Source organism: Pleuronectes platessa, chromosome 20, assembly GCF_947347685.1.
Source record: "Pleuronectes platessa chromosome 20, fPlePla1.1, whole genome shotgun sequence".
In the NCBI taxonomy this organism is placed as follows: domain Eukaryota; kingdom Metazoa; phylum Chordata; class Actinopteri; order Pleuronectiformes; family Pleuronectidae; genus Pleuronectes; species Pleuronectes platessa.
Genome location: NC_070645.1, coordinates 17,948,051 through 17,975,984, shown reverse-complemented (window position 1 = coordinate 17,975,984; position 27,934 = coordinate 17,948,051). Strand labels below are relative to the sequence as shown.

At 43.4% G+C, this 27,934-nt stretch overlaps 3 protein-coding genes across 4 annotated transcripts; 2 read left to right on the top strand and 1 right to left on the bottom strand.

The window, feature by feature from the left end:
• Window positions 1-41: 41 nt before the first annotated feature.
• Window positions 42-18,270, top strand: apbb1ip (amyloid beta (A4) precursor protein-binding, family B, member 1 interacting protein). The gene is made up of 14 exons (XM_053412406.1): window positions 42-442; window positions 4,805-4,864; window positions 5,766-5,853; window positions 6,439-6,719; window positions 7,767-7,844; window positions 9,314-9,473; window positions 12,671-12,792; window positions 13,985-14,059; window positions 14,163-14,306; window positions 14,695-14,805; window positions 16,308-16,406; window positions 16,503-16,626; window positions 16,743-16,804; window positions 17,143-18,270. The coding sequence occupies exons 2-14, from the start codon at window positions 4,805-4,807 to the stop codon at window positions 17,920-17,922; spliced, it is 2,184 nt and encodes a 727-aa protein (XP_053268381.1). The 5' UTR covers window positions 42-442; the 3' UTR covers window positions 17,923-18,270.
• Window positions 18,271-18,650: 380 nt separating this feature from the next.
• On the bottom strand, window positions 18,651-23,413 carry LOC128425678 (protein adenylyltransferase SelO). Of its 2 annotated transcripts, none has more exons than XM_053412407.1 (20): window positions 22,925-23,413; window positions 22,436-22,681; window positions 22,230-22,348; window positions 22,015-22,143; window positions 21,853-21,917; window positions 21,686-21,742; window positions 21,461-21,559; window positions 21,263-21,330; window positions 21,084-21,171; window positions 20,896-20,965; window positions 20,741-20,813; window positions 20,581-20,664; window positions 20,369-20,498; window positions 20,090-20,134; window positions 19,904-19,985; window positions 19,702-19,794; window positions 19,442-19,518; window positions 19,302-19,345; window positions 19,100-19,179; window positions 18,651-19,017 (listed from the first exon to the last, which is right to left on the bottom strand). In XM_053412407.1, exons 2-20 carry the CDS (start codon window positions 22,665-22,667, stop codon window positions 18,895-18,897), a joined length of 1,758 nt encoding a protein of 585 aa, XP_053268382.1. In that variant the 5' UTR covers window positions 22,668-22,681; window positions 22,925-23,413; the 3' UTR covers window positions 18,651-18,894. The 2 variants fall into 2 exon arrangements, with proteins under 2 accessions (XP_053268382.1, XP_053268384.1); XM_053412409.1 differs by having other exon boundaries at window positions 23,178-23,413.
• A 46-nt stretch (window positions 23,414-23,459) lies between these two features.
• On the top strand, window positions 23,460-27,926 carry pdss1 (prenyl (decaprenyl) diphosphate synthase, subunit 1). Its single transcript, XM_053412972.1, has 11 exons — window positions 23,460-23,618; window positions 24,402-24,454; window positions 24,561-24,693; window positions 24,862-24,992; window positions 25,182-25,323; window positions 25,413-25,524; window positions 25,642-25,751; window positions 25,861-25,941; window positions 26,170-26,283; window positions 26,394-26,474; window positions 26,580-27,926. Exons 1-11 carry the CDS (start codon window positions 23,460-23,462, stop codon window positions 26,718-26,720), a joined length of 1,257 nt encoding a protein of 418 aa, XP_053268947.1. The 3' UTR covers window positions 26,721-27,926.
• The last annotated feature ends 8 nt before the right edge of the window (window positions 27,927-27,934 follow it).

Here is a 27,934-nt window from a genome sequence, read left to right as displayed (position 1 = left end):
ACTCCCACCAATGCCTTTTTTTCTTTCCCTCCACACACTCCATCATCTGCTCAAGTGGTTGTCAATCACCCGCAAAAGTCTTGATTGAAACTCTTTCGCTAGTTGGAGTATTTTATTTTCCTGGTGTGTTTGAAGCAGTTGCCGTGCAGATAAGCAGCATTGTAAAAAAAGGGGGGGGGGGGGAGGCCCTGCGCTGCCCTGACAAGACTGTTGTGAAAGTGTCGAGGCTCTTTGCAAGAATGCAGTGGCAGGTCTGGGCCTGAACTTCCGCATTGAGCAGGAAGAAATCAACAGTCAGAGAGCCAGATGCAGTCCCCACCAACACACCCTGCATGTAGCTGCTTTTTACCGGAGTAGCGCTTCATCAGAGGAGAACACTCGGCCCATGAAGCTGTCATCTTCAAACTTAACGCTGACATAAGGATTAAAAGAATCTGAGAAGGTGAGTCCCTGCTCCGGTAAACCGTACCTTCAGTGAGGGGGGGGGGGGAACCCTGAGCTGCTTTTCTCCCTTTGACTCCTCTGTAGGACGATGTCAAACACAGAGAATTTGTCTTTCCTGATATAGTCATAGCAGACAGGCAGATATGACAGTTAATGTTTGACATCCAGTCAGATTTTGTGATTCTAAAGCTTCCTTTTTAAAAGAAAGTTGTAAACCAGTAGCAAAAAACAGCAGAAAACTGTCATTGTCATCTACGATCTTTTTGTTCTGGTGAGATGAATCTAAATTAGGTTGTATTCCAAGATGACAAGCCGGGTGTTAATCTGTGTTGCTGTCTAGGGCACAACAGGGTGGACCCAGCTCTCTAATGTCAGACTGCTACGTGACTCAATAACCACGAGAAACCGATAGGCTTGGCCTCTGATTCTGAAAGCTCGCAGTGCTGTCAGTTTGTCACTGATGATTGGAACATTTTGTACATTTGGCTTCCGAGAGGAGATTTAATCAGAGAGGAACAGACTGAATCACTTAAAGGGGATATCACCGAACATGTCCTCTTCAAAGATGGGGTTAAAACCACTTAGTTGACTGGATTCGTTCCTGTTTAGGGTCGTCAAGCAAGAAAACCCCCGAGATATGTTAAAACACACACTGTCAATGACTCATTTACTGCAGGTGTTGTGCTTTTACCATCCGAGTTTGATCCTAAGACAAACCCTCATCGGCAAACACAGATATGATCTTGTGTATTGTTCAATGCCAGTTATGATTTCAGGTTTTTTATTATCCCCTCCAGCGGTTTGAGTCCCTGATTTCTCTTCTTCACGGTGGCGTTCAACCGGTTCTGTTTACACATCTGCATGAGCCTCGAGTACAGATATTCAATCTGAGCTTCTATACATTATGAGAAACACTCTTGTGCCTTGTGTTCTTGTCTGGTTTCCATTTTCTTGATTTACGAATGTGCAGGCTCATGAAAAAGGCTGAGACATGAATTTGAGATTATTAAGGAGGGAGGCGGGAAACTGTTTTCTGGAGGAATGCAGATACTGTATATCCAGACTTTTACTTCAGAGAATAGCAGAAGTATATAGCCTGCAGTGGTGTGTTTTCACAGTGCATTGTGTGAGTCTGGAGCGCTGCCAGGGCTCATGCCTGGGTGTTTCCAATAATATTTACAAATGCTGACAAATCACATATTTTCAGGGCAGTTTCTGCAGAGAAAATGGTGCAAAAATGGCAGCGAGACTCTTCTGGATGTGAATCAAAGGTTCACAGACATTAAACCTGTTGTGTAGTTATTGCACCGATTGTTAAAAAATTCCTGTCTCACAAAGTTTGGTCTTTTATTAGAAACAATTCTGCTTTAAAAAGGAAAGCCGGGCTCCCTTCAGAGAACTGTGTGAATCAAATTGCACAAGTCATGCCAGTGTTTCACTTCCAACGAAGAGTTCTCCAAAACTCCTGATAAGAACCTTTTGAATGATTTTGCAACAGATCCCTATCAAACCCGCCTTCTTGAGCCAGAGATGTCGAGGTGTTTTATTCATGTTTTTACGAACTTGGTTGGAGATTTGGAGAAGTTCACTCGCTCTCTGTCCCGCGGAGAGTTCCATGACGAGATGAGATGAGACGGTTTTCGAGATCTGACCAAATGAAACACTCATCACCTCCGACTTCTCTCTGAGGGTTGAAAGAGGTACTTGGGCTCTAAAAGCAGAAATTGACTGATAGAGTAATTTTCTTTCCATCGCTGAAAATAGAATATGTGTTACAAACTTGACTTAACTTTTATCCAAAAATTGGGAATTATGTCAACATATCTTGTTAAATTTTGGAGTTGGTAAAACAACTTCCTTTTCCATTTCAGCTTTCTGTGTGAACATACCTTTGTGGACCAGAACCACACTGTGGTTGTTAGTGTGGTCTGTTGTTATCAGGTTGTTTACAAATTTCAAATAAAAAGGCTGTGAGACATAAATTACTCAGGGAATGAAAATTATAACGTAGTTTTTATAACAATTTCAGTTCATGTATTTTATTTGTGTAAATTCAAGTTTGCATGAGGCTATGAACCACAATTAAACACATACTGATACCAGTGAAACAGTCACGATACGTTTGCAGGTGGCTCATGTCATCATTTCCTACAAGATTTCAACATTGCGATCGGCAGGAAGTTGACACTCCACCACTTCCTCCTCTAGGGCGAACCAGTTGTGTGAAAGGGTGGAGGCGTACGAGCTAAGGGCGTTAGAGGCCCACTCATTATATATGTCACATGGAAATTAAGGCTCAACACCAGGAAGCTCCGACGCATGACAGAGTTGTGTTACTAGAGTTGTCTGTTATCCTAAATCTGCCTGAATTGATCTACAGAGTCAGAGAGTGGGAGTTTCTCAACCCAACATGCAGACGCCATCTGCTCGCTGGAACAATATTGATCCATTTCACATTCAAATGGGAAACATCATGTCACAGCAGCGTATGAGCTGTGGCCTGGAACAGCATCAGTCACACTCGTCTCCTCTCCACACTGCGACTAAAAGGCTTTCGGCCTCGGGAGTCTTTTGATTAAATTCTTCTCAAACGTTTCTCTCTCTCTCTCTCTCTCTTCTGCTGCTGCTGGATCTTACAGTTTACTACACACGACTCCAACAGGCAGCCAGTTGCACTTTGATAAAGACAATCCTTTCATATCTAATGTAGCATAGCAGCAAAAATTAAAGAAATGTGAAGAGCTATCCAAACATGTCTGAACGAGCAGTACAAAAAAAAGATATTTCCAACACAACTCTGTTCAATGTAATAAAGCATATCAACACATGTTTAATCAGGGTGTTACAACCCAACCTGCCACTTTTACAGAATATGAATTACGTAATTTTTATTGTACTGCATTGAATTACCTTGTTGTTGAGCGGTACTAAACAAAAAAAACTATTTTCTTCTGTAGTTCCAAAGTTTTCATCCAGTTATTTCGGTTAGCAATTAAGTCCACATGTTCTCACAGCTCCAGGTTAGCCAGGCTAACTCATAGCTGGCTAATCAGCTGACTTAAAAGTTGTTTATCTGATATTGTGTGGCCTCCATCTTTGTTTTTCATCGTGTGTAGCTCGTATAAATAGGTGAAAATAGGTGTTGGTATGACTTAGAGTCAGCGTCCTAACATTCGGCAAACTTTTAGCCAAAAGGTGGCCAGTGAGTGAAGTTCATTAACAGCCACAGAAGAACAAGGTGGATCTATAATGTTTATCCAGCAGTTGTCTTTCAGCCACTGATCAGAAAGGTTCAGAGGATATCATGATTCTGTACTGTCTGTCCAGAGAAGTGTGTTTACTCAGCATCACAGTCCTACAGGAGGATGAGGATGAATGAGGAGCTTTCACAGTTGTTCCCGAACTTTCCCGTGACTGAGTGAACTCCCGCTCACACCTTCCCTGAAGCCCTGCTCCCGACTACTACTGCTTATGTTCCACTGTAAGAAAACAGGGACTCTGTTTTCACTGCATATTCTCGCCCATCATAACATTTGCTCTCACAAATGAGGCTTCAAATGATACATGAGAGACAGATAAGGCTCATAATCTACGATGGAGACCTTGAGCGAATCTGCAGGAGTTGTTTTCAGGGAAAATACGGCTCCTGTAGTTGTCCCTCAGGGTGTTGTGCCACCAAAGTGAAATAATGAACCTCAATGATGCTGATATTACCCTCAAATGTCTGGTTTAAACTTTTAGCTTGTTTCAGGGATCGTTCTTATGATCTTGATTTGCAGATATGTTAAATTTATGTGTTGTTGCATTAAACGTTTGAAATTAATTTGTTTGTCATCATAGAACTGAATGTGTGGCTCATAATAACCTGTGACTTGCAGCATTCAGAAGAGATAGGTTAGAAGATCTCCAAATTAAATTAGTACAATTGTTTGATGAAGAAAACGGCAGAGATCTATAAATAACACGGTACATTTGTATTTTTATTCCTGAAGCTGTGGGAAAAATGAAATAATATTCCAAACTCCAGTTCAGCAAACGAGATGTGACAAGTTCCAGCCAAACAGGAAAAAAAAAGACAGGCCTGCAAGTTATGCATTCAAAGTTCTCTCCGCTGGATCTTGGCGGGAGACGTTTCAGGAAAGCGGAGCCTCGGGGCACAGACGAGAGCCGCACACATTTCAGAGTAAAGCAGCAGTTCTGTGTTTCTACCAAAGGCCGTCAACATTCATGTTCACCTCTTCATTCCATACATTCCTGGACCATCATCTGTCACGTCCAATCGATTCAGCCCATTGATGCACATTGTGTTTAGAGTCTGATCCTTTTCTGTGTCTGACACTTCTGTTGTTGCTTTAACCAGATGGACGACATCGACGCCATGTTCAGCGACCTGCTGGGGGAGATGGACCTCCTCACTCAGGTACACTCAACTTCTCATGACAGCTGTAGGATCTTATTAGCTCACACTCAGTAATTTGTATTTCACGTGACTTACTGTAATGTAAGTTGTTAGTCAAATTAAATAATAAAAATCTCATTAACTGACAGTGAATATCATAGAACGGAAGGTTTACTTTTGGACAGAACGTGCATTTACTCTTTCTTAGTATCACTTCCTAAGTATCACTTCCTGTCAGAAATATGTTATTCAAATAATTCCATTTCAATTTGAAGACAGAATTGATTTCTTCATTTCTTCTGCAACAAAGATTTCCTCTTTTATTGCTAAGGGCATCAGATGCTCTTTGTTTTAACAACTAAAACACCATTTGTCTTCATCTTTAATGCTCCACACTTTCCCCCCGGACTTCCCAGAGTTAATTCCACTACCTTAAATAAACTTCTCTCCCTCAAAGACACATGACAACCCCACTAAAACCCACCATCGATCACCGAGACACTCTAGACTGGCAAGCACAACAGACACAGCGGGGGGGAACTCTTTGTGGTCATCTAACAACCATAAATTACATTTCCTTTTTAGAGGTTGCACAGTTGCTTCTCAGTGAAAATCCCTGCTGATCACTTTGATGTTGTTTTCCAAGCGACCAGTCCTTTTAAAATCATTTCCCCCGGGGGATGAGGGGCAGTTAATAAAACACACAGAAGCCCCGTTAGGTGTCGTACCTGAAAACACATGGAACATGAAAATGTGTAAACGTTGCATTTCTTCGCATAATATTTGGGGAGTGTTTATGTTTCCCTGCACTCAGAATGTGTTGTGCATTAACTCCCTGAGCCTCTCGGGGTCCTGGGCATATTGTGCAGATATTATATTTCTACTCTTATAAACACACCGTCTTGTTCATTGTTTCCCTCAGAGCCTGGAACAGGAGACAGGACCTCCAGAACCTCTCCCGCCCGCTAAGCAGGAAGCCAACTTCTCTTACGGCTTCACCGACATGAACGGTGACTAAACACTTTGTCCGACATGAGTGAGGAAACACCACAAAGAGCAGGAGGTTGAACGCCATGTTTGCTATGACACACACTCCTTGGGCAAGGATATATTGCATGTTTAATATTAGCAAGCAAATTATCTGTTTTAGGAAGTTGAAAATGAAGGTCACTGTGTCGGCCTCTGGCTCAGGGGCTGTAAAATAAGCCGTAATAATTTTAAACCAAGCCACGAAATTTGTCATTTGAAAATTTGCTTCCCCTGTTTTTTCTTTTTTGGAAGGCACGTCCTTAATCATCACAAGTTCACAACTTGTGTGTGTTCACGTCATCAGACATGAAGATGGCAGTTAGCAAACACAAAAGCATAATGAAGGAAAACCCAAGTTATTGCATTACTTCATAAAAACTAAGAAAAAGGAAGTTGTAAATGAAAAAGAAAGTTCTCAGTATTTGCAAGAAAAGCCCAAAGTCCTTTCAGAATAGGAACTAATGTTGCACATGACTATTACTGTAACAGTCAAATTTCATTTTTATGTTGTCTAAAATACCCAGTTGAGTTATTTCCTAATACGCTGATTCTGCTTCTGACACCAGAGTCCCTCAACGAACTGGAGGATACTGATTTGGACGCTCTGATGGCTGATCTGGTCGCCGACCTAAATGCGACCGAAATGAAGCTCGCAGCAGATATAGAAGGTCTGAAGGTGCCATCGCCGCCTCCACCGGATCTGCCACCGCCGCTCCAAGGCCTGAGCTCCCATGCGTCACCAGCTTCACCAGCATCTCCAGCGAGCAGCACAAGCAGCAACACCCCGGCCTCCTCGGCCTCCTCCCCTCTACCACCTCCGCCCCCTCAGGGTGCAAAGCCTACGATGGTGGGTGTGACCGTGTGTTCACAGTAGCATCTCTGCAAATAGATATTAACCTCAACACAGCCTGTAGCTGGTCCAACATTCAAGAAGTGAGACTTTTATGAAGGTTTTTCATAATAATAGAAAGTTTTTTAATAAAACTTTAACAGTTTGAAGGGAAACGGCCTCGAGGACAGACAGCAAAGTAAAAAGAACATTGCTGTGCATTGCTGTATGGGGGTTTGGAGAGGCAATAGTCACAGTCTCTGTTTTATTATGTCTTGGTTTACCGATGACAAAGTGCTTTCCAAGCCATTCGTGACAAGACAGTATTAAAAAACGACACCAGTTCCCAGCATATATATATCTGGCCCTTTTCATCTCGGTGCAGTGGTATCGCTCTCATAGCAGTTGGGGCGGTGAGCTCATGACGAAGTTGTTCCCGGGCCGAGGCATCTGTTACAGTTAGCATCCGAGGTGAAACAGTCTGGAACGGATCAAACACGTGCAGCCGTGAGGCAGGAAAAGGGAAACAGGATCAATACCTCAGGTTGGAATAGGGGAGGTAAGATGTGGCCGTGTTCGGGGGGGTGGAACCAGACAGGAGCTTATGGCTTTAGCAGAGATTTGTTACCTCATCCTCCTGAGGTGGAAGCAGCAGCTGTGCTGAGGCAGTCAATGCGTCACTGTTGGGTCGAGGCGTAGAACTTCATTAAAACCGCCGCTGTGGGCAGGATCCTAATCACACATGACTCTGTTTCCTACCCTGCTAATCCAGTTATTGTAAATTTACAAATTAAACTCTTGAATGAAGACAATGAGAATGGGAAGCATCTCCTGAGCAGCACTGAGATGCTACAGCCACAGAAACGGAGACACCGGATTCTGCTCCTCGTTTATCTGACGCACATTTTATGAGTTCAAAGCAGAATCTCAAACTACTGAGGGTTAAATGAGAGGATTGATACTTCTGTGCAAAGGTATAAGCAAGCAGAAGAAACGGCAATAGACAATCTGTTCTTCACTGTAACTCATCTGTCTCATTAACATGTTATTGTTTGTCTCCTTCAGGAGGAAATCGAGGCGCAGATGAAAGCAGACAAAATCAAACTCGCTCTGGAGAAGCTCAAGGAGGCCAAAGTGAAAAAGGTAAGACGACCAAACTCTGAAGTTCACCTCTGATAAACTAAACTTGTGACATTTTGAGTTATGGCTACAAGGACATTACTGTAAAAGACGTAATGTTCAAACACAGCTCGGCTCTCTGTGGCTTTGAAACAGCCATCGATCAGTAAGGGAGGCCTTCGCTCGAGGAGCAAATGCTGGGCTGAGCAGCACCGTTTCCTCTGTGGGGGGGATATGTGGTCATTCTCACATTTGTAAAGCAGCTCACAAAAGTTGCAGACATGTTTTTAAATGCGAAGCTTCAACCTCAGGGTCAGCAGTTTGACACAAAACCCAACAAGCCTCAGACTGCAGGCCATCCCGGGTGTTGTGATGGATAATGTGCGATGTTTTAAATACTTCCTCTCGTGGTGCAGGTGGAACAGACTCAGTGGTTTCCCTGGTGAGATATTAATGATCTAAAACCTAAAAGGGAAACAGCAGAAAAAACGGCCACTTTCACAGGAACATCTGTCCCAGCTGTTGGACGGTTTGGGCAGAATGTGATTCTCGGGTTTCAGAGAAACCACCGGTCGCCTCGCATGAGGAAGCCCAGTAAGAGGAAGAAGAATTTGCCGTCCAGCAGCATCTCATTCGACCGAGCGCCGAAACCATATTGTGTTCAAGGCGAGGTCCAGACGGGGGGGGGGGGGGGGGGGGGGGGGGGGGACATGTGGGCTAACGCTCTGAACCCTCCTGCGATAACATCTCTGAAAACCCACATTTCTTTGGCACCACGCGAGCAACTGGCTGACCTTGGTTCTGTGAAACTGCTAAGCCTTCCAAAGCTGGATTTGTCTCCAGATGAGAGGAAGTGTGAAGCCATATGAGCTCGGGAGGAAAGCGCTGGTCGGCTCCAGAGCTGAATTCATTTCAGCCTGGGAGGACAGAGGTGGCAGAGGTGGCACGGCCTCCTCCAGCAGGTCTAACATTAACAGGCAGAAACAGCTACTTAGTGTTTGTGTCCTGTAATTTAAATGGAAAATAAAGAAGTTGCATGTGTGTGGATTGGATGTGTCACTCCACAGAGAGAGACCTGATGCTGCTGCAATCACTCACACAGACACACAAAACCTCTCCATGTAACTGGAACTCTTATTTCTTACTGGTTACACTTTCTTATTTAATTATCACCGATACGGCAGGACAGCTCTGACACACACCTCATAATCAAACAGCACATGTTCAACCCCATCCGTTACATTCACAGTTGTCCCCCTGTAAACAAGGGCAGGTAGGAACCAAAAGCAAGGGCAATTTCGGATTAGTAAGAAAATACATTATTGTTATATTGATTGATATGTGTACAATAAACAACTATATTAGCGATTTAACCTGTTTCAATATGAAAATGTGTTGTATTGTTCTTTGTATTGTATTGTATTGTGAGTTGGAGAAAATACAGCAAAGTAATGCAACATTTAAAAATGTGTGTTCAATTGTTTTGCGGTCAGTTGGTGGTGAAGGTGCTGATGAACGACGGCAGCTCAAAGACCCTGATGGTGGACGAGCGGCAGAACGTCAGGGAGGTTCTGGACAACCTGTTTGAGAAGACCCACTGCGACTGTAACGTGGACTGGAGCCTGTGTGAGACAAACCCAGAACTGCAGCTCGGTGAGTTCCTGCAGTGGATGTATAGTGATTGTGTAAACTGGGTTTTCTAACCCTGGGAGGCAACAACAGCACGAGGAGGCTTTATGACCAATGATAAATCCACGTGCTGCCACCGGCTGATGTAGCACCAGAGTCATTCTGTGGTTAAATATTGTCAGGTGAAGATAGAAAGAGGAACCGAGCGTGATGCAATCCCACGACGAGCTTGGAATAAATCTGCTCAGAGCCACAGAGGCTATTTGTACTGGCAGAGAGACGTCTTACGAACTGGGGCCACTGCTTTGATGGGAGGTGATTTCTGGGTAATGTAGTGCAGGAGCGCCTCGGCAATAAGCTCGAGCCGAGCAGCAGATATATCAACAAAACAAGAAAACACAGCAGCGGTAGATTACAGCTTTAACAATGTAAGCCCTCAGTGTGTTTGTATCTGAACTGTCAGCTAAACACACACACACACACACACACACACACAGACACACACACACAGACTGAATGTACAGGCTGGGATTGTTCCTCCTGGTCCAGATGATGGACTGTGTTTTTATTGGCATGACGGCCACACTGCAGCGAGCTCACAATGAAACACTGATCTTACTCCCATTCATCTCTCTCTCTCTCTCTCTCCCTCCCTCCTCTCTTTCCTGCAGTCTCTCTCTCTCTCTCTCTCCCCCCCTCGCTCACACACATGCGTACAGTGCAGACAGGTGGGTTTAATTTGTTGCGTCGGACACTGTCAGTCATCCTCCCTGTCATGTGGAAATAGGAGCCTCATGATCTCAATCCTGCGTCTGAGCGCCCGGTGCTATATTTACTTCAGCTGCCGGACTCAGATCCTGCAGCCGGTCATTACCATCTGTTTTCTCTGTTTTCCAACAACTTCATCAGATTGTTACTGAGATGAATTCACTTCTTTCTTCTTAAAGAAACAGTCTTATATGTCAGGGACAAGGATTCATTGTGCTCCATGGTGAAAGGGTTTTAATGAAACACTGGTGGTAAAATCATTAACCTCTGCAAGCAACAGAACTTAAGCCAATGTTGTTTTGCTTAGAAATTATGTTCAAGTAATTTTATATGCGGCTAGTTGAACTGTGACGCACGGAATTAGAGGATAAGCCAAGAAATACTGTTTCCTTCTTTTAACTAAATCTGTCGCAAGACAAAAACCAAGAAATGTGTTGATTCATTTAGCAAAACTTCACTGATCTGTCTGTGGAGTGAAAATCTCCCAAAACTCAAAAGAAAGCTGAAATCATTTTAAAGTTATGTGCAGGAATGTGATATAAGTTTCAGTTTTTCAATAGCGGATCAATACATTGACCGTTTTGGTTATTTTGTGACATTTAGAGACAATAACATATGTATATAATATCTGTTTGATTAAATATCTTGTCACAGAAAACATTTACGGACGCCTTTTAGAAATTGCAGCAGTCTGATATGCTGCGTATCACACAGGGCTCTATGCTGTATTCACAAACATTTACATGAACGCCACCTCAACTAATAAGCCTCTGTTATTATGCAAATATTAGAAAGAGGCGTGGAAGTATTTTAAATCACACAAACAAAAACCTTTTGTTTACAGTGTCCAGGTTTTTCCCACATTGTGACATCAAGGCGTAGGAACACACCGAAGTCTAAACACCGACTTTACATATTGGGAAATGGGACCTTCCAGCGAGCATGTGAATGCTCAATCAAATACTGTACGAGTCCAACCAATGCTGTGGATAGACCTCAATGCTGCCAGTGCTAAAACAAAATGAGGAAATGTGTGTTTCCCTTGAGTCAACACTGTTTATTTTTAACCGAATTATATCTGTCTGAGACACGGATATAACTTTAAATCCTCCGTGTGCGTAGCTTGACTCATGGGCATCACGGCCCGGGGTCTTGTCATCTCTGATTAACTGGACAGCTTCACAATGGAGACTGGGTGAATTCCCTGTGACTGGTCTGGACACTATAACAATCTACAGTTTAATCCTTTTAATCAATAAAAAAAGACCAGGCCTCTCGGAGCGTAGTAAACACCCACAGCCCTCCACAGCATCGTCATCTTCAAACGGGTCTCGACTCGGCCACGTGCTCACCACCCGCTCCACCACCGCGACACACGATGTGGTTAATGCACTTCAAAGGGAGTTTTACCCCCTAATAACTCACTGCAGCAGAAAAGTCACACCACCCATTTAAGGATTTGTAATAGTCCAACTATGGACTGGAACACTGGCAGCAATCTATTTAATGCCCACCTCTGCCTCGGCTGCAAACCTGTAATTGGGGAGCGTGGCTAAACTACAGTCAAATGGCCAGTACATGATTAAGATCTATAGAACCGGGTGTGTGGGTGGGCAGAGGAGGAGGAGGAGGAGGAGGAGGAGGAGGAGGAGGAGGAGATGGAGGAAAGTGCTTTTAATGTGTTGTCGAGCTTTACTACCATTTAAAGTTCTTCAAGCGAACGAATGGGGTGTATTTTATCGATCCCTTAATTCGGCCCATTTGAAATGGACAATTACTCATTTCGAGACAAACTGGGGGGATTTTGTATTTACCAGATACTTCATTTGTGTATTTCCACTGTAAGGTCCTCGCCATGATAATGACACCATTTGTTTTTTTTGTTTTTACGGTGTCTGAAATAACTTTTGGTGTCATCACTCAAACAAGTGAACATTCATGGTCATGCAAATAAGAACTTGTTGTTTCTCAGGAACAGAAGCAGAACAGTAGCATGGCTGCAGTTCCCTAAACACAACCAAATGGTTTTATTTTCCTGTCGGGCACAACCTGCTTCCAAAGACGAAATCTATTTGTCTCGGACAGTTTTGGAATCGACCAAAGACCTTCTTCGTCCTGTAGTGATGATGTGACTTGTTGACACTGTTGGGAAACTGTTTATCAATTTGCAGATATAAATTGAACACAAGGCTTACACTACATTCATAGGAAAGAACGTTAACACCTAAAGATCCCAAAAAGTTCTAATATATACACGAATACTCCAAACAGGGAAACACTACAAACATTTGTAATGGGTAATTTCTTTCTGTCAACTAATACTTGAGCAATTAGAGACATTTTAAATATGCATTATTGTCAATATATACGTTTTATACAATATGGCTTCAGGGCAATGATATGAATACTTTTATTATGACTTTACTGACGCTCAGTTTGATTTCTGTTTGCAGAACGGACATTTGAAGACCATGAGATCCTGGTGGAGCCGCTCTTAGGATGGACGAGGGACACCGAGAACAAAGTGCTCTTTAAAGAGCGTGGGGAAAAACACGAGGTTTTCAAAAACCCACAGGTTCGTCCCCTTATCGTACTTCTTCAACACTTTGAGGTCTTTACATAGTGTAGTTTGCGTATCGAGTGATCGGAGGTGACGTGTGTGTCATATCTCTAAAGTCCAGCACTGGCTCGTTCATTATTCTTGGCCTTGATTCGTGCGGATCTCTCTCCACATGGATTCAGCTCAGCGCCCTCTGCTGAATTGTTGTCCATTGCGAGATTTGTGTTTGCTCCACGCGGGATGACCTCTTCCATCCACGTCCTCGCTGTAATACATCAGACAGAGCAGCTTCTGGGAAAAGACGGAGAGATCCCGTCATGTTTGTTGATGTAACGGATCCATTTATATAATCCCAGGGTATTTAATGGACTCTGTCTGTTGGCGGAGACAAGTAACCGGCTTGGAAAACTGGTCATTCTCATTTTATAAAACACTCTGTCATGTCTTCCACGTCCTGCAGCAGGAGACAGATCTGTTTTATACAGAATGTCCCTTTCAATTTAAAGCTTCAACTTTGGACAGGAGCGACCAGCGTGTTCCCCTCGAGGCGATGGAAAGACTCAGGCCCAAACTGATATGAAATCAAACCAGCACAGTAACACAGGGACGAAGAGTCAAATATATGCTTTTCTCACTAGCTACAATAACTGCTGAGGTGCTTGTTATGGCTCTATGTGTCCCTGTCCCTGTCTCTGTCCCTGTCTATATCCCTGTCCTTGTCTCCTCTCACCCCTCGCTCCTCCCTCATTCAACCAATCATCAGAAGGAAGCTTCTCCCAGTGTGGGGACACTGGTTTCACTGTCTCAGCCGGAGAGTTTATCATTGTTTTAATTTGTCTGTTAATGTTTATAAATCCATTGGTTTGTGTTGATGATTTGTGTCAGTGGTGGTCAGTGAATTTACGTGTTGTACACATAGGGCTCTTTTAGCTAAATGCTGAAGTGACCTCACCATAACACTTTCAAAAATGTTGAACACCCTGATATTAAGCAGGTGTAATGTTTGCACCATTGAAGCCATCTTAGTTTAGCGTGTTTGAATGCTAACATTAGCTACTTAGCACTAAACGCAGTGTGAAGCTGAGGCTGATGGTAAAACTGTTACTACTTAATAATTGAAAAGTTTCTCTCATGATGCTAAAATGCTAAAAACTGCTAATAGCCGTCAGTCGTACTCATTAATGCACTTTATGTTTTATTCCTGCAGAACTTTTATCTTTGGAAAAAGGACAAGAGAGCTCTGAAAGAGATAAAAGACAAAGACAAGGAGATATTAATAGAGGTAAAGAAACATGCACACAAACCCACAAGTGAAGTATGCTTCCCCAGGGGGCGCTCATCTTCTCCTCTTCTCCTCCTCTTTCATCCCTTCTTCACGTCCGCAGGAGAACTTCTGCGGGTCGTCCATCATCGTGCCCGACCTGGAGGCGGTGCTGCACCTCAGGGAAGACGGAAAGAAGTCCTGGAAGCCGCGGCTCTTCCAGCTGAGGGCCTCTGGGATTTATTATGTGCCCAAAGGGAAGACCAAGGTCAGGGGTCAAAAGAGCAAACACCACATGCACAGAGTCTCTGATCTGGGACACAGTCGTTCCTGCTGGAGATAAAATTCCTGCTCATATGGAGATTTTTTTCTCTAATTAAATGTAAGAGGAGTTTCTTCTTTCCTCTCCGGGACTACAAAGATGTAGTGTGTTTTATTTCTGCTTTATCAAACCACGCTTCATGCACGGCTGAATATCACTACATCTTGTCCTCTCTGCTGGATAGTACATTGACTCACTGTATATCTCACATGCACACCCTCACACAGTGGATCACTACTGCGTCTGTGGTGCAGATTCAATTCGGTCGACACAAAAACCCGAAGATGCCGCAGATCACAGACGTGACTTCATCCTCTGTCTGTTTCTCTTTCAGTCGTCCCGTGACCTCGTTTGCTTTCAACAGTTCGACAACGTGAACGTCTACTACGGCAAAGACTTTAAGAACAAGTACAAGGCGCCCACTGACTTCTGCTTTGTTCTGAAGGTAAGCTTCAAAGATCCTTCATCAATCCGTCCAAACCACACACACACTCACCCGTTTCCCTGTGGAGTAAGTTTACAGAGAAGCTGCAACTTCCCTAAACGCTAATATCAAAACACACTAACAGTAACGGGTTTTATTACTGGTTCACTGGTCCATGCTAGCAGGGCTGCTTTACACTGTTGATGCTTGCTTTACCCGAAATGTGAAAAGCAATAAATAGTTTAGTTTTAGAGAAGTGAAAGGAGCTTCAGCCAGCTCAGTGAAGAAGAGATGAACTAGAGGAGATTTTATGCAAAAAGAAATGACTGTAAAAGCACTTTGCCTTTAATTAAAAGTACTTCAAAACGGAGAATATTAACTACGACGGGACGCACAGTGCTCATTTAAGAGTGAGAAGTGCTGACGTGGAAATAAAGGAACGAATTAGATGGGTTGGTGGGTCAGTTTTAAAGGGATGTGAAAGTCTGAGTTCTTTCCTTTCCCCCTCCTCTCATCTGGGAAACACCCGAATCAGCAGATACCGTTGGACTAGATGGTGAGGATCACAGCGAAAAGAGCTTAGAGAGGCAAAGAAAGTGAATTACCCAGGACTGTCAGGGTGGACAGGTCGGAAGACGGGGTTCCACACCTCGTCCTCACAGTTCAGGCCTTAACAATACGATATGATGATAACTGCTGTTAAATGAGGGCGTTTACGAGCGCCCAAAACCCGCTGCAGCTCCAGGGACAATTTAGCTTCATCATTTAACTATTATTCTGAGATGAGTTGTTGGAGGTGATCCTGGAAACCATCATTATCTCCAACTGATCTCATGACGATATGTGGAAATTCCACTTTGTCTTCAGGGGAAAACAATCGACTCTCAGCTCCTTTTTTAAAGTCCACAATGTACGAGAAATACTTTTGTAATCACTTTTCTTGGATATAGCCAACAAAGACGACGTGAGCTCAAAACTCAAAACTCTCTGCTCCTTATGCAAACAAGATAAAAGTGAAGTTGTAGATAAGACCGTCCAAACTTTAGTTTTCTGCCTCTCCCTCTCTGTTTGTCTTCACTAACACCGACTGGATTATTGCAAATAACAGGAAATTAAAATTTGAAATCTTTTCAGCAATCTGATTTAAGACTCACTCTGCCCCCTTGTGGCACCTTGTGATAGCTTCATTCTTAATAAAACTAGTAAATAAATACACGTAACGTATCCTATACTTAACCCTGCTGTGGCAGCAAGAAGTCATTATTTTGAGGATTAATCGTTTCGTCCATAAAGTGTCAGTAAACAGAGAAAGTCACATATCCCCTGAGGCCAAGGTGACATCTGTAAATTGCTTTTCTTGTCCTGATAACAGTGAAAAACCCAAATACATTCAGTTTACAATCATCAGACTGACAAACGGCAGCAAACAGTTGCATTCAGACACATAAATATCAAAATGCTGCTGTTTTTAAAAAGGTCAAACTAAAACAAACATGGTTCTTTCCCGTGATTTGTCTGTGTAGCATCCTCAGATCCAGAAGGACTCTCAGTACATCAAGTACATGTGCTGTGACGACGCCTGGAGCATGCACCTGTGGGTGACCGGGATACGCATCGCAAAGGTAAATTTGACCAGCCCTGCTTTTTACTAACAAAGAATCAAACTGGAGCAGAAGACACGAGGTCACGATCTGTGCTGTGCTCCCTCACACTTCCAGTACGGCAAGTCTCTGTATGAAAACTACAAAACAGCTGAGAAGAAGGCGGTGGTGGACTCAGCGTGGCTGAACCGCAGCACGCCGTCCAGCTCCAACCCCTCCACGCCCTCGCCCACCATCAAAGGTAGGACGAGCTCTCTCTGCTGGGGTTCAGTGACAGGACACGACCCAGATGTGTCGGTAGAACCAACGTTTCCCCTTTGTACAGGACGTTCACTCGTTTGATTTCTCTCCTTCCAGCCAAGTCAACGAGTCACGCAAACGGTCACGCACCCAAACCCCAACCAGGACCTGCACCTGAGGTGAGCAGCTCCTCCTTACCTCGTCAAGCATGCGTTAAGGAGGCTGGGTTTCACCTCCTGTATGTTTGTTTGTTTGTTTGATTGTTTGTTTGTTAGTCAGCAGGATCAAGAACAAACAATCAAAGGATTTCCATGAAAATTGGTGGAAGGATGTGGCAAAAAAGAAAAGTTTAGATTTGTCATTTTTATCTGGCTACTTTTGTTGTTTCAGTAGTTTTTCAAATTATTTATATATATATTATAATGTGATATAATATTTTTATGGTATCAGCTTTGCAAATGTATTTGCAGATTTTCTGTAACCCGAAGCATTACTGGTCTATTTTCTGTCTCCTCAGAACTTTGGAAGCATCCCACCTCCACCTCCTCCTCCTCCACCTCCTCCTTCATCAGGTGGGTTTCTCCCTCCGCCACCTCCGGACGCATCATTCCCTCCTCCACCACCTCCTTTAGCTGCCAAGAGTTCCTCGAGACCCGGCCTCCCCCAGCGGAACCTGCCAACCAACTTCCCTCCACCTCCACCTGCAGTGGACCTCCCTCCTCCACCCATGCCTCCGCCTGTCGATGACTCCTCTGAGGCACCACCAGACTTCCTCCCACCTCCTCCTCTGCCAGTGAAATCCCTCCCATCCCCTCCTCCATCCTTTCATTCAATGCCACCTCCTCCTCCTCTGTCAGCGAAATCCCTCCCATCACCTCCTCCTCCTCTGTCAGCGAAATCCCTCCCATCCCGTCCTCCATCCTTTCGTTCATTGCCACCTCCTCCTCCTCGGTCAGAGAAATCCCTCCAACCGCCGCCTCCTTGTGTCAGGGGCATGGACCAGTCTCTGCCTCCTCCACCACCCGACCCAGGCTTTTTACCACCTCCCCCACCTCAGCCAGTGTTCATAGGGGCTGGGGCTCCTCCTCCACCTCCCCCACCACCTCCTCCACCTCCTCCACCCTCTGCTCCTAGCCCCGCACCAAGAGTCCCTGGATCGGTGAAGAAGATGCCTCCTCCTCCACCAAGGAGGACTACACCGTCGCTGCAGGGAGGAGGTGGAGGAGGAGGAGGAGGAGATGGGAACTTAATGTCAGAACTGATGTTAGCCATGCAGAAGAAACGCGGCAATCAATAGTCTGAGCAGCTCATTTGTGGAGAATAAGAACGAACTCTGCCAAACGAAGAGTAATTTTCAAACTTAACCCACAGCCGTTCTTCTGTCACATCTGGAGATCCACACACACATTGGTCCATTCATCCAGAGCATTGAGCTGACTCATCTGTAGCACACCTTTGTAATTGTTTTAAAAACTGGGTCACTTAGAAACCAGTGACTGGTGTAAGAAAACAGTTTACACCGTCGTCGTAGTTCAAAGAGACGTTTTCTTTTTTTATAGAATTGTATATATTGTCATGTTTACCTGAAACCAGAGTGTGGTTGTTTTTCAAATGGCTGTGATCTAAATAAAACCTCCTGAATAAATATCTTTTGATTCCTGGTGGCATCAGAACAAGACAAACAGAACATTTGGCCAGTCGGACAATGATGCGAGTGAATTATACATCAAACATTATGATAAAAGAAATGTTGAAAGTCTACATAATCCAGTTATGGCTGCAGGTAACGATTGACTTTAATTTCCAGAAATGTGGAGATTATTTCCAGGAGTAATCGTTTCCTCCATAAAATGTCAGTAAATAGAGATAATGAGCCACCTTCCAGAATGCCACAAACTCCCAAACTGACATCTTTAAATTGCTTTTCTTGTCGTGATAACTGAACACAACCCACATTTTTTTAAGTATAGGACGTAGTTTCCATGTTGTACCTCTTTATCCTTAAAAACGCAACAGAACAGCCTCTCAAAGCAGCATCTTCATCTTTATTTCAGTGTCAAATGAACAAAAGGGATGGAAACAATATCATCAGCTAACTAATCTGATCTTTGTTAGTCACTGTATCCACGCACAGGGGTTTTTTCTTATCAGAAAATAACAAGAAACACCCATGACCTTGACGTTTTGGAAGAAATGTGTTCCACTCAGCTAACGCACGAATCATCACGTAAAGTTGAGACGTCTTCATTTGAGTATTTTCTGTTTCCACTCATGAGGAGCAGCTGACCTTTAACCTCTGAGCCCACGAAGGAGGTCTTGCTGCATAGCCCGCCTCCTCTACAGTCTCTTGTGTAACAAAGGGAAAGGACAGGATGTGGTGCAGCAGCTCCACCTAGTGGGAGGTAAATGTCACAGCCGGTAAGAACAAATAAACTGTAGTGACATTTAAAAAAACGGATCACTTATCTATTTACCTCAGAGAAATCATTCATCTCAGCTTTTCTTATGGCCGACTCCGCCATCCAGTTCCTCAGCACGTATCTGGGATTTACATCTGCTCAAGAGATTTTACAGAACCAGATGAAACTACCAGGTTCTTCAAGTCTCAACATCATAACATGTCAGAAACATGACATTATCTTCCATCGACATTAATATGAAGATTTAGTGGCTCACTTTTCATTCTGTTTTGACGATTCACATCACCATCATTCTGTTGTCTGAGGAAAGAGGGAGAGGGAACAAAAAAAAGATTTCAGTAAAAACCTTTATTTCCAAACTAACACACGTTCTGACTATGATCTCTTTGTTCTCACCTGCTGATGCGGAGGAGGTACATGTTGAGCCAATCAGAGAAGTGCTGATGCCTTGCTAAATCATCAAGAGCCCACATCTAATACAAACACACAAAAATCACTAAAACATGCCTACGAATAGATACATTTGCTTTTTGAGTGATCTCCAAAAGCAGAAATTATCATCAACTCTTATTATCATTTCAACGTCTCTTATTTGTCACCGACTTTAAAACTAAACCTAAAAGTAGAATTTTAAAACTCTGACACTTCAGCTCTACCTGTGTGAAGTTCCTGTTGTGCAGCTGCAGGTGTGAAACTTCACTGAGTTGTCTGAAGGTCATGGTGAAGTCTGACTCTGTGTCCTCCATCATCTGGGAAGACAAACACAAATTATACTGGGAGTTGGGGGGGGGGGGAACACTGTTTGCACAGAGCCAGTTAACAAACAATGCAGTTGAATTGACTTTGCAGAAGACTTGCCTGAAGCAGGAAGGGAATAAGGTAACTGTCTCCTTCCTCTTCACCAAGAAGCCCCAGTTTGGCTTTAAATATCTGGTGAATCCTGAGACACATGAATAAATAAGTTTAAATAAATAACATTACTATAACTGCCATGGGTTGGATGAGGAAGAACATGTGGAACAGACGAATTCACAAGGAGCTCACCTCGTCTGGTAAATATTCACAAATCCTTTTAAGATGATTTTAGCTCTGAAAACACAAAGAGAAGAAGATTAGCAATTACATTTTAAGAGAGTAACTGGTTCTTTGAAGAAGCAAAACAATGCAGAGATGAAAACCTTTATTTTTATAGAATAAATAAAGCAGAAAAGATCAGCTGTTGTTGCTGCCATTTCTACTGTTGGCCACTAGAGGTCAATATAAGTCACATGTTACTTAAAGTTTTCTTAAAGCAAATAAACTGCACATCACAGGTTTTCTTACTCTTCCTGCTGTTGATGTGTAAACACAGGACTCAGAGCACTGAGGAGCTTCTCCAGGTTGAACAGTCCGACATCAGCCTGAGCTCCTATTCTGTACCTGCCCTCATCATCCGACGTGTTGGGGATGAAATCTGAAACATTTCAGGTCTTTTTAAGTTTTGAGAAAACTGGGGCAGTGAGATCTTTGAATGAAAACTCAGATATGAAACACACTGGGGTTATAGGACTCCATGAAGCCAAAGGGTCCATAGTCGATGGTGATGGACAGGAGACTGAAGTTGTCTGTGTTGCACACACCTGTGAGAAAGGCACATAACGTATATGAGTAAAGGTAAAAACAAATCCTGGGTAAACTGTTCAGATGGACTCTTACCATGTGCAAACCCAACAGACATCCACTGGCCAATCAGATGTGCTGTTTCATTTACAACCGTGGAATAAAACACCTACGAATACAAAGAGTTCCACAGAAAGTCATTAAACATGTACGTGGGTGCATTGAGAGAAGAATGTCTTTACGTGACTCACCAAATATTTATCAGGGTCATTTGAACTGATATAAGGAAAATGTTCATCAATCACAAAGTTCAGCAGCTTCCTGAAATCAAGACGACAATAAAACACTGTTATTCTGCAGAAAACTCAGTGGAATAAAAAGTGACATGATGACAAGATAACACTTATAGTTATATTTATGATTATGTGACCAGTATCACCTCAGAAGATTTGTCTCTCCACTTTGAGACAAAATTTCCAAAGATCCAATCCGAAACCAGGACTTTGCCAACCTGAGAACAACAGCTCCTGGAGACAAAAACTAAATGTTGAACTTGTAATTCAATGTAATAAGAAATTAAAGGAAGCTAATAATAAGTTTTGTGAATCTTGTCTGTACCTCTCTCTGTCTTCACGTTGCCGTTGTAGAACTTATCCCTGAACACTGGCTCCTCACTAACAATCAGACTGAAATAAAGCAAGAAATCATCAGATTCATGGAATTTCTTTTCAACTTTGTGAACCTGTTTCATGGATTCAGATTTTTTCATGTCTGCTTTTTCACAGATATCAAAATTAATGAAGAACTGCCCATTACCTGGCAGCTCTGCTGGTGGGAACACCCAGGAAATGCATCGCCTCGCTGCACAGGAACTCCCTGATGGACGAGCGGATAACAGCTCGACCATCTCCGGACCTGGAGAAACATTCAAAGGAAAGAAATGTGTTATGATAGTTGCACCACTTTTTTATTTTTATATCTGAATTAATATTTACGGCAAATTAAAGTGTAAAAAGGAAAAAGTGGGGGGAAAATACATACCTTGAATATGGAGTTTTTCCAGAGCCTTTTAGCTGCAGTTCCCATATTTCTCCCTTCCTATTAAATAGAAAATGTCATAAGGTCAGTATATAAAAAGTGTACAAGCTTTAACTGGGAATGCTCCTTGAATATCAGTGCCCTGAAGTATAATTCCAAAAGCTTCTCACCTGTTTGAATACTGACCAAGGAAATGTGCTCGACCATCACCCAGCTGACCTGCCCAGTAACCAAACTGGTGCAGAGTAAGAAAAGGGAAAACCATAAAAATATCAGATTGGCCCTCAGATCATGTAGATAGAGTTCATTCTCGGGGGAAAGTTCATGTTCACCTGGTGACCCCCGTATCTGTGTGCGAGAGGTTCAGATCCTGGCAGCAGTCGGCCCCCGCTGGCATAAAGCCGGAATTCATCGAATTGTGTTACAGCCACATCCAGATCTAAGATCCCCTCGATGACATCCTGTTGAGACAGTGACAGATAGAAATGAATTTGACTCATTTTAGGGGGAAATTTGTGATGAGGCTGATAACTGATTACATCACCACCTTAGAAACGGCTGCCAGGCTCAGAGGCCCTTTCAGTGGAGTCGGGATGGATTTGGAGAATATGCAGTTCTTCACCGTGTGAACAAAGTTCCCGCTGACCTCATCGATTGGGAACGCTTCTGCAGAGAGGACATTAAAAAAAAAACATTATTCCTGTTCGGTGCTTGTTCTTTTGTAGTGACCTAAAAAAACAGAATCAGTTTTACCTAGTAGCTTCTTACAGGACACTCTGAACTGGTCCAGGTCCTGAATGAGCTCTGAACCAGTCCCATTCCACCTGGATTTGACAGCGTGTTGGGATGATCGACTGGTTGATGCTGTGTCATCATCGCTGTGACAGTCGGGTCCACTGCTGGGACAGAACTCCAGGAGATGGACACGAGTGAAACCTGATGCTGCAGCCAGAGCAAAGACTACAAGTCTGTAGATACTCAACATGGCCACAGACAGAGCTGATAAACATAACACAGGAAGAAAAGAGTTTTATATATAAATAGTTTTATATGTGAATCAATAGAAATGTTATTACTGATGCTTTGGTGTATGAACAGTATTTTCATGCTGCAGCTGATTGTTGGACATTTATCTGAAGCTGGATAGTTTAATACAAACATCACATTTGTTTGTTTACATTTTATCTTTGTGTCACTAAAGCTGTGAAATACATGTTGTAGAGTAAAAAGTGCAGAACTTGCCAGATTTCTGTGGAGTTTTAGTGGAAGTGTTAAATGTCAGTACTCAGGAAAAGTACACACACCGATAAAAAGGTAAAATATGCTTAGTTTTCATTACCCCAAGTTCACTTTAGATACAAACTAAACTAAAAACAAAGTAGTTAAAGTCTTATCTGAGTAAATAAAGTAGTTTTGTATAATTTCAGTCGATTCATTCGTGAAAATGTCCCAATATTAAAAAGTTAGCTAGTAGGTATCTTAAATGTTAGCTAACCAGCTCTTAGCCTGATCCCCAACACGACCAGCTGAATGTGTTCTGGGGGAAACAACCATTTCTTTAATCTACTGCCGGGTTTCTGATTTCAAATGAATTATCTTTAAGGGAAATAAATCATGTTTTTCTGCCATTTTAACCCGTTTGTTGCTCCTTGTTCGCTAACGAGGATAACGCTACTTCCGTGTTCCCCCGCGTCATCAACCAGCGCCCGCTCACAGCTTCCGGTTCCGCTCGCAGGTGTCATCCGAAGTGGACGCTTTCGCTGCGGCAGCGGGTGTCATGGCGGGCCCCTGGTGGAGCCGCTGTCGGAACTGGAGCACAAACTTTACGAGTGCGTCTGTGTTCGAAACCCTGCGGCGTGTGAGCGGCCGGTCCGCGGCTCTGACCGAGGTGGCCTTCCCGGGGCGGGCGTCCTGGAGCTCCAGGCCCCGGAGCGAGGTGAGTAGCGGCCGGGCAGGAGGACACCGGGGCTGGGCGGGGAGGGGAGGGAGTGCTGTCAAACCCGGGAAGGTCATATATGCAACCGAGGCTCCAGCTGGTCCCAGTGAATGATGCTCGAATCCGCCTCTATCCCAGTGACCGATCCCATCAACTGGTCTGATCCCAGCTGCAGGTTTTCTGTCCTGTTTCCTGTGTTTTGAGACATTTCCTGAAACGAACCGTTGACTTGTTGCAAGATGTGAACATGTCGTGAACTTCTGCTAAAGGTCAAGATCTGCTCCTGACACCTGTCCCTCAGAGATCTGACCTCCAGTCAGCTGATCCACTCATTCTCACCAGTGTCTGAGCGCCTTTTTATTTTATTTAGATGTTTTTAACGCAACATTAATTCATGTGAAGCTCCGGACTCCCCCAACAAAACACTGACTTTTAGAAACTGCTCATAAACTACTACTGCAGTACTGGATATTCATCAGGGAAGACAACATGTTAGACTTAGTTCCAATGACGGATATATATATTAATGTTTGTTTGTGCATATACTACTAATAATAGCAATATGATAATAACAGTATAACAGTAAAAAATCATTAAAGTAAATTGGTAAATTCAGGGTCTCAGATACTATTTAAATTCATAAAATACACATTATGCAAGTTGTTGTTTCTATACTCGATGAAATGATCTGTTATTTTATGTTAACTTTCTAAACCCAAAAGTTATCATTCCTGAATTTAGTTCCTGAATTTATTCTGTGTCTTTTTGCATTTTGACTTCCAGGCACAGCCGATGACAAACCTGAAAATCTTCAACTTTACCTCATCTCTAAACAGGTTAGTCGTGTTGTGTCACAGCCAAAAGCTTGATTTCTTACGTTCTATTTTTGATCTGTACGATTCTGTGTATTTAAAAGTTTTCCGTATCTCTCTCTCTCTTCAGACTCAAGCCCCGGTTGCTGGGTCCCACACTACAGCCGTGCTGCTGCAGGACGATACACAGCGACGCTCAGGTCCAGGACCCGTTCACGTTAGCCCAGAAAGACCTGACGAGTTTATACGATGATATCAAAAAGGTTTGTTTCTGATCAAATGTTTCTAATACGCCAACAAAGTTTTTATTAGTTCTTTAACAGTCAATCAAATGTGGATATTTATGGGAAATGTCTTTCATTCAGACATTTTGCTGTCACATGGTGTTTGTAGATGTTTATCTCAAACATTTTTACGACTTTTCCTCACAGGAGTTGTTTGTGTCTAAAGAAGAGCTGAAGTTTCTCTGTGACTATTACTTTGATGGAAAAGGCAAAGCGATCCGACCGATGATTGTCGTCCTGATGGCGCGGGCTCTCAACATCCACAGCAACCGAGCAGGGTGAGACTTTATTATCATAACAATATGTTTATTATTTTCAGCATTTACTGACACAGCTTGCCCACAACTGACCTTTGACACAGTGAAGCTGCACCACACCTTGTGAATGGATCTTTTAAATTGTTTTATGTGAATCATCCAGGGTTTGATTTGGTCTCACTTCCTGGAGTCTGTCTTTGTGCCCTGCAGAGATCTGCTCCCGGGGCAGAGGGCCATCGCCATGATCTCAGAGATGATTCACACTGCCAGTCTGGTGCACGACGACGTCATAGACGGCTCAGATAAGCGGCGTGGAAAGGGAACGATCCATGAAGTGTGGGGTGAAAGAAAGGTAACTGAAGCCAAATAAAAACCAGCTCAAAGAAACAGTCCTTTTTTCATTTTAAGATATGTATAAAATGTATGTTTCCTCTCGTCCAGGCGATCTTGGCTGGAGATTTCATTCTCTCAGCCGCCTCCTTGGCTTTGGCTCGTATCGGTAACATCACTGTGGTTAAGGTTCTGTCGCAAGTCATAGAAGACCTGGTCAGAGGTAAAGCAAAGAACTAAAATTCTCATCAATTACTGGATGATTTAACATTTCATGTATTAACCCTTTATGCACATTAAGAGCTCATTAAAATCCTGTATGTTGTCGTCCTGCTTCCAGGTGAGTTCATGCAGCTGGGCTCCAAAGAGAACGAGAACGAGCGATTCAAGCACTACCTCGAGAAAACCTTCAAGAAGACGGCGAGTCTCATTGCAAACAGTTGTAAAGCAGTATGTACGTTCTGTCTCCACACAAATACAACAGCGATGGAGAGAAGCCTCAGTTACTGCATGAAAGTATCTTTTGTTGACTGCCTGTCCTCCTTTGTGTTTTTTCAAGGTTTCCATTCTGGTAAACCCTGATCCTGATGTTCATGAAATCGCCTTCCAGTTCGGGAAGAATGTCGGCATCGCATTCCAGGTACGTTATCGTTCTGCCAGGATCCTTATCTGCTAAATCAGCTTTATATAATCTATTTAATCTGTAATAGGAAAAAACAGTTCCATGGAGAATATTCTTAGGAAGAAAAATCAAAACTATATATATATATATTAAATTACCTTTTTAAGGACAGATAACACATATTTTTGTTGACTCAAATTAAATGTCAGAGGTGCAGAGTTGTGAGTTTTGTGTGTCTGTCGGCAGCTCGTGGACGACGTGTTGGACTTCACATCAGGAGCCAGTCAGCTGGGGAAACCTTCAGCCGCAGATCTCAAACTGGGTTTAGCCACTGGACCAGTTCTGTTCGCCTGTCAACAGGTCAGAACAACATTCATCCTTTGAACTGGTTTTTCTTGAACCTGTACAAAATCCTTTAACCTGCATCACGTGTGAGCGTCTTTACCAACAGTGTATTTTCCTTTGTGTAGTTTCCTGAGCTTCATGCAATGATCATGAGACGGTTCAGCTCTGATGGAGATGTAGATCGAGCCTGGAAATACGTCCTTCAGGTAAAGAGTGTAAACAAATAATAAAGATAAATGCTCATTAAATTTTTCTTGAAAAGATGAAAACAACACAAGCGCCCCGTCTTCTTCTTCTTCGCCTGTTTTTAGAGTGATGGCGTGGAACAGACCAGCTTCCTGGCCCGGCACTACGGTCAAGAAGCCATCCGACACGTCCGAATGCTCCGGCCGTCCCCGGAGAGAGACGCCCTCATCAGGCTCACGGAGATGGTGCTCACCAGAGACAAATGAACCTCCTGTGCCCGGGGCTTCACTTCAGGCAGCTACCTGTGGAAAGGCAAACTCCCCCCGGGCCCCTTGTGTCTGCACAGGGCGGGACGAAGACATCGAGAGAGAGAGAGAAGAGATGGACGTTGGGTTCAGACCGACCCCTGCTGCTGGTTTAGTGCCAAATGAGAAGCGACCTCGTTTGTGTCCGAGCACCTAATCAGAATCACGGGATCAGAACAGCACTCGGGGGTCTCGTCTGAACGGACTCCTGTCGTTTCATGACTCGACATAAACTCTTAAAATATACACACGAGGCTGAGTCACCTCGTGAAGCTTTGACATATATACACACATCCTTTTAGATTTCAGGTCCTACAGGGAATCAATGAGATGGTTTTGAGATTAATCTGAACGCAACACTATGTAACGTTGACTGAACAACAGCGCCCCCTGCAGCTACACGTGATTCATTACATCTGTAGAGAAAACACGCTTATTCCCACTTACTGAATGGTGCATATTACCCATGATCCCCGGCTTCCTGAACCAAAGAGCTGAGGCTAATTCACAAAACTGTGTTCACAATTCTTCATATTTAAAAATGCGATGGGAATGGATTCGATCATCATTCATTCTGGAGTCAAATGACTCAGCAGGGTTTTAATAGGCCCTGATCCGTGGTGATGTGATGGCCCGGGTGTTTCAAACTGATCTCCAGTTCAGCTTTACTCTTTGACTTGTTGGACCCGAGGATTGAAGCTGTGACTGTCTGTTGTTCTCACAGGAGATCGAACCCACTCACCAAAGTTTCATAGGACAGACGTAACATTCTCCATATTCAGTCAATGAAACCTCAAACTCATTCTGAAGCTGCTGTTTATGGGTAAAAATAGTTTCATAGTGTTGCTTTTAAATCACCGGCTGCCACCACATCACAGTACTGTACCTGCAGCCGCCTCCCACTCCTCGGGGATCGGTCGGTTACACGCTCGTCCTGAGATGTGGAGTGGCTGCATTTCTGTTTAATTCCAAATAAGATGCATAATCATCATCGGTGTGTTCGTCCGGCTCCGTCCGCACCACCACCACCACGGTCACATCTCCGTTTCTCTGACTTGTTAAATGTTCTGAGGAAACTTCTGTAAAGCAAAGTGCCGTTTTACAACCCAGGCCTTAACATCTGCAACGACTGTGCTCAATAAATCCAACAGTTTGTTTTTTATTTAATCCGCTTT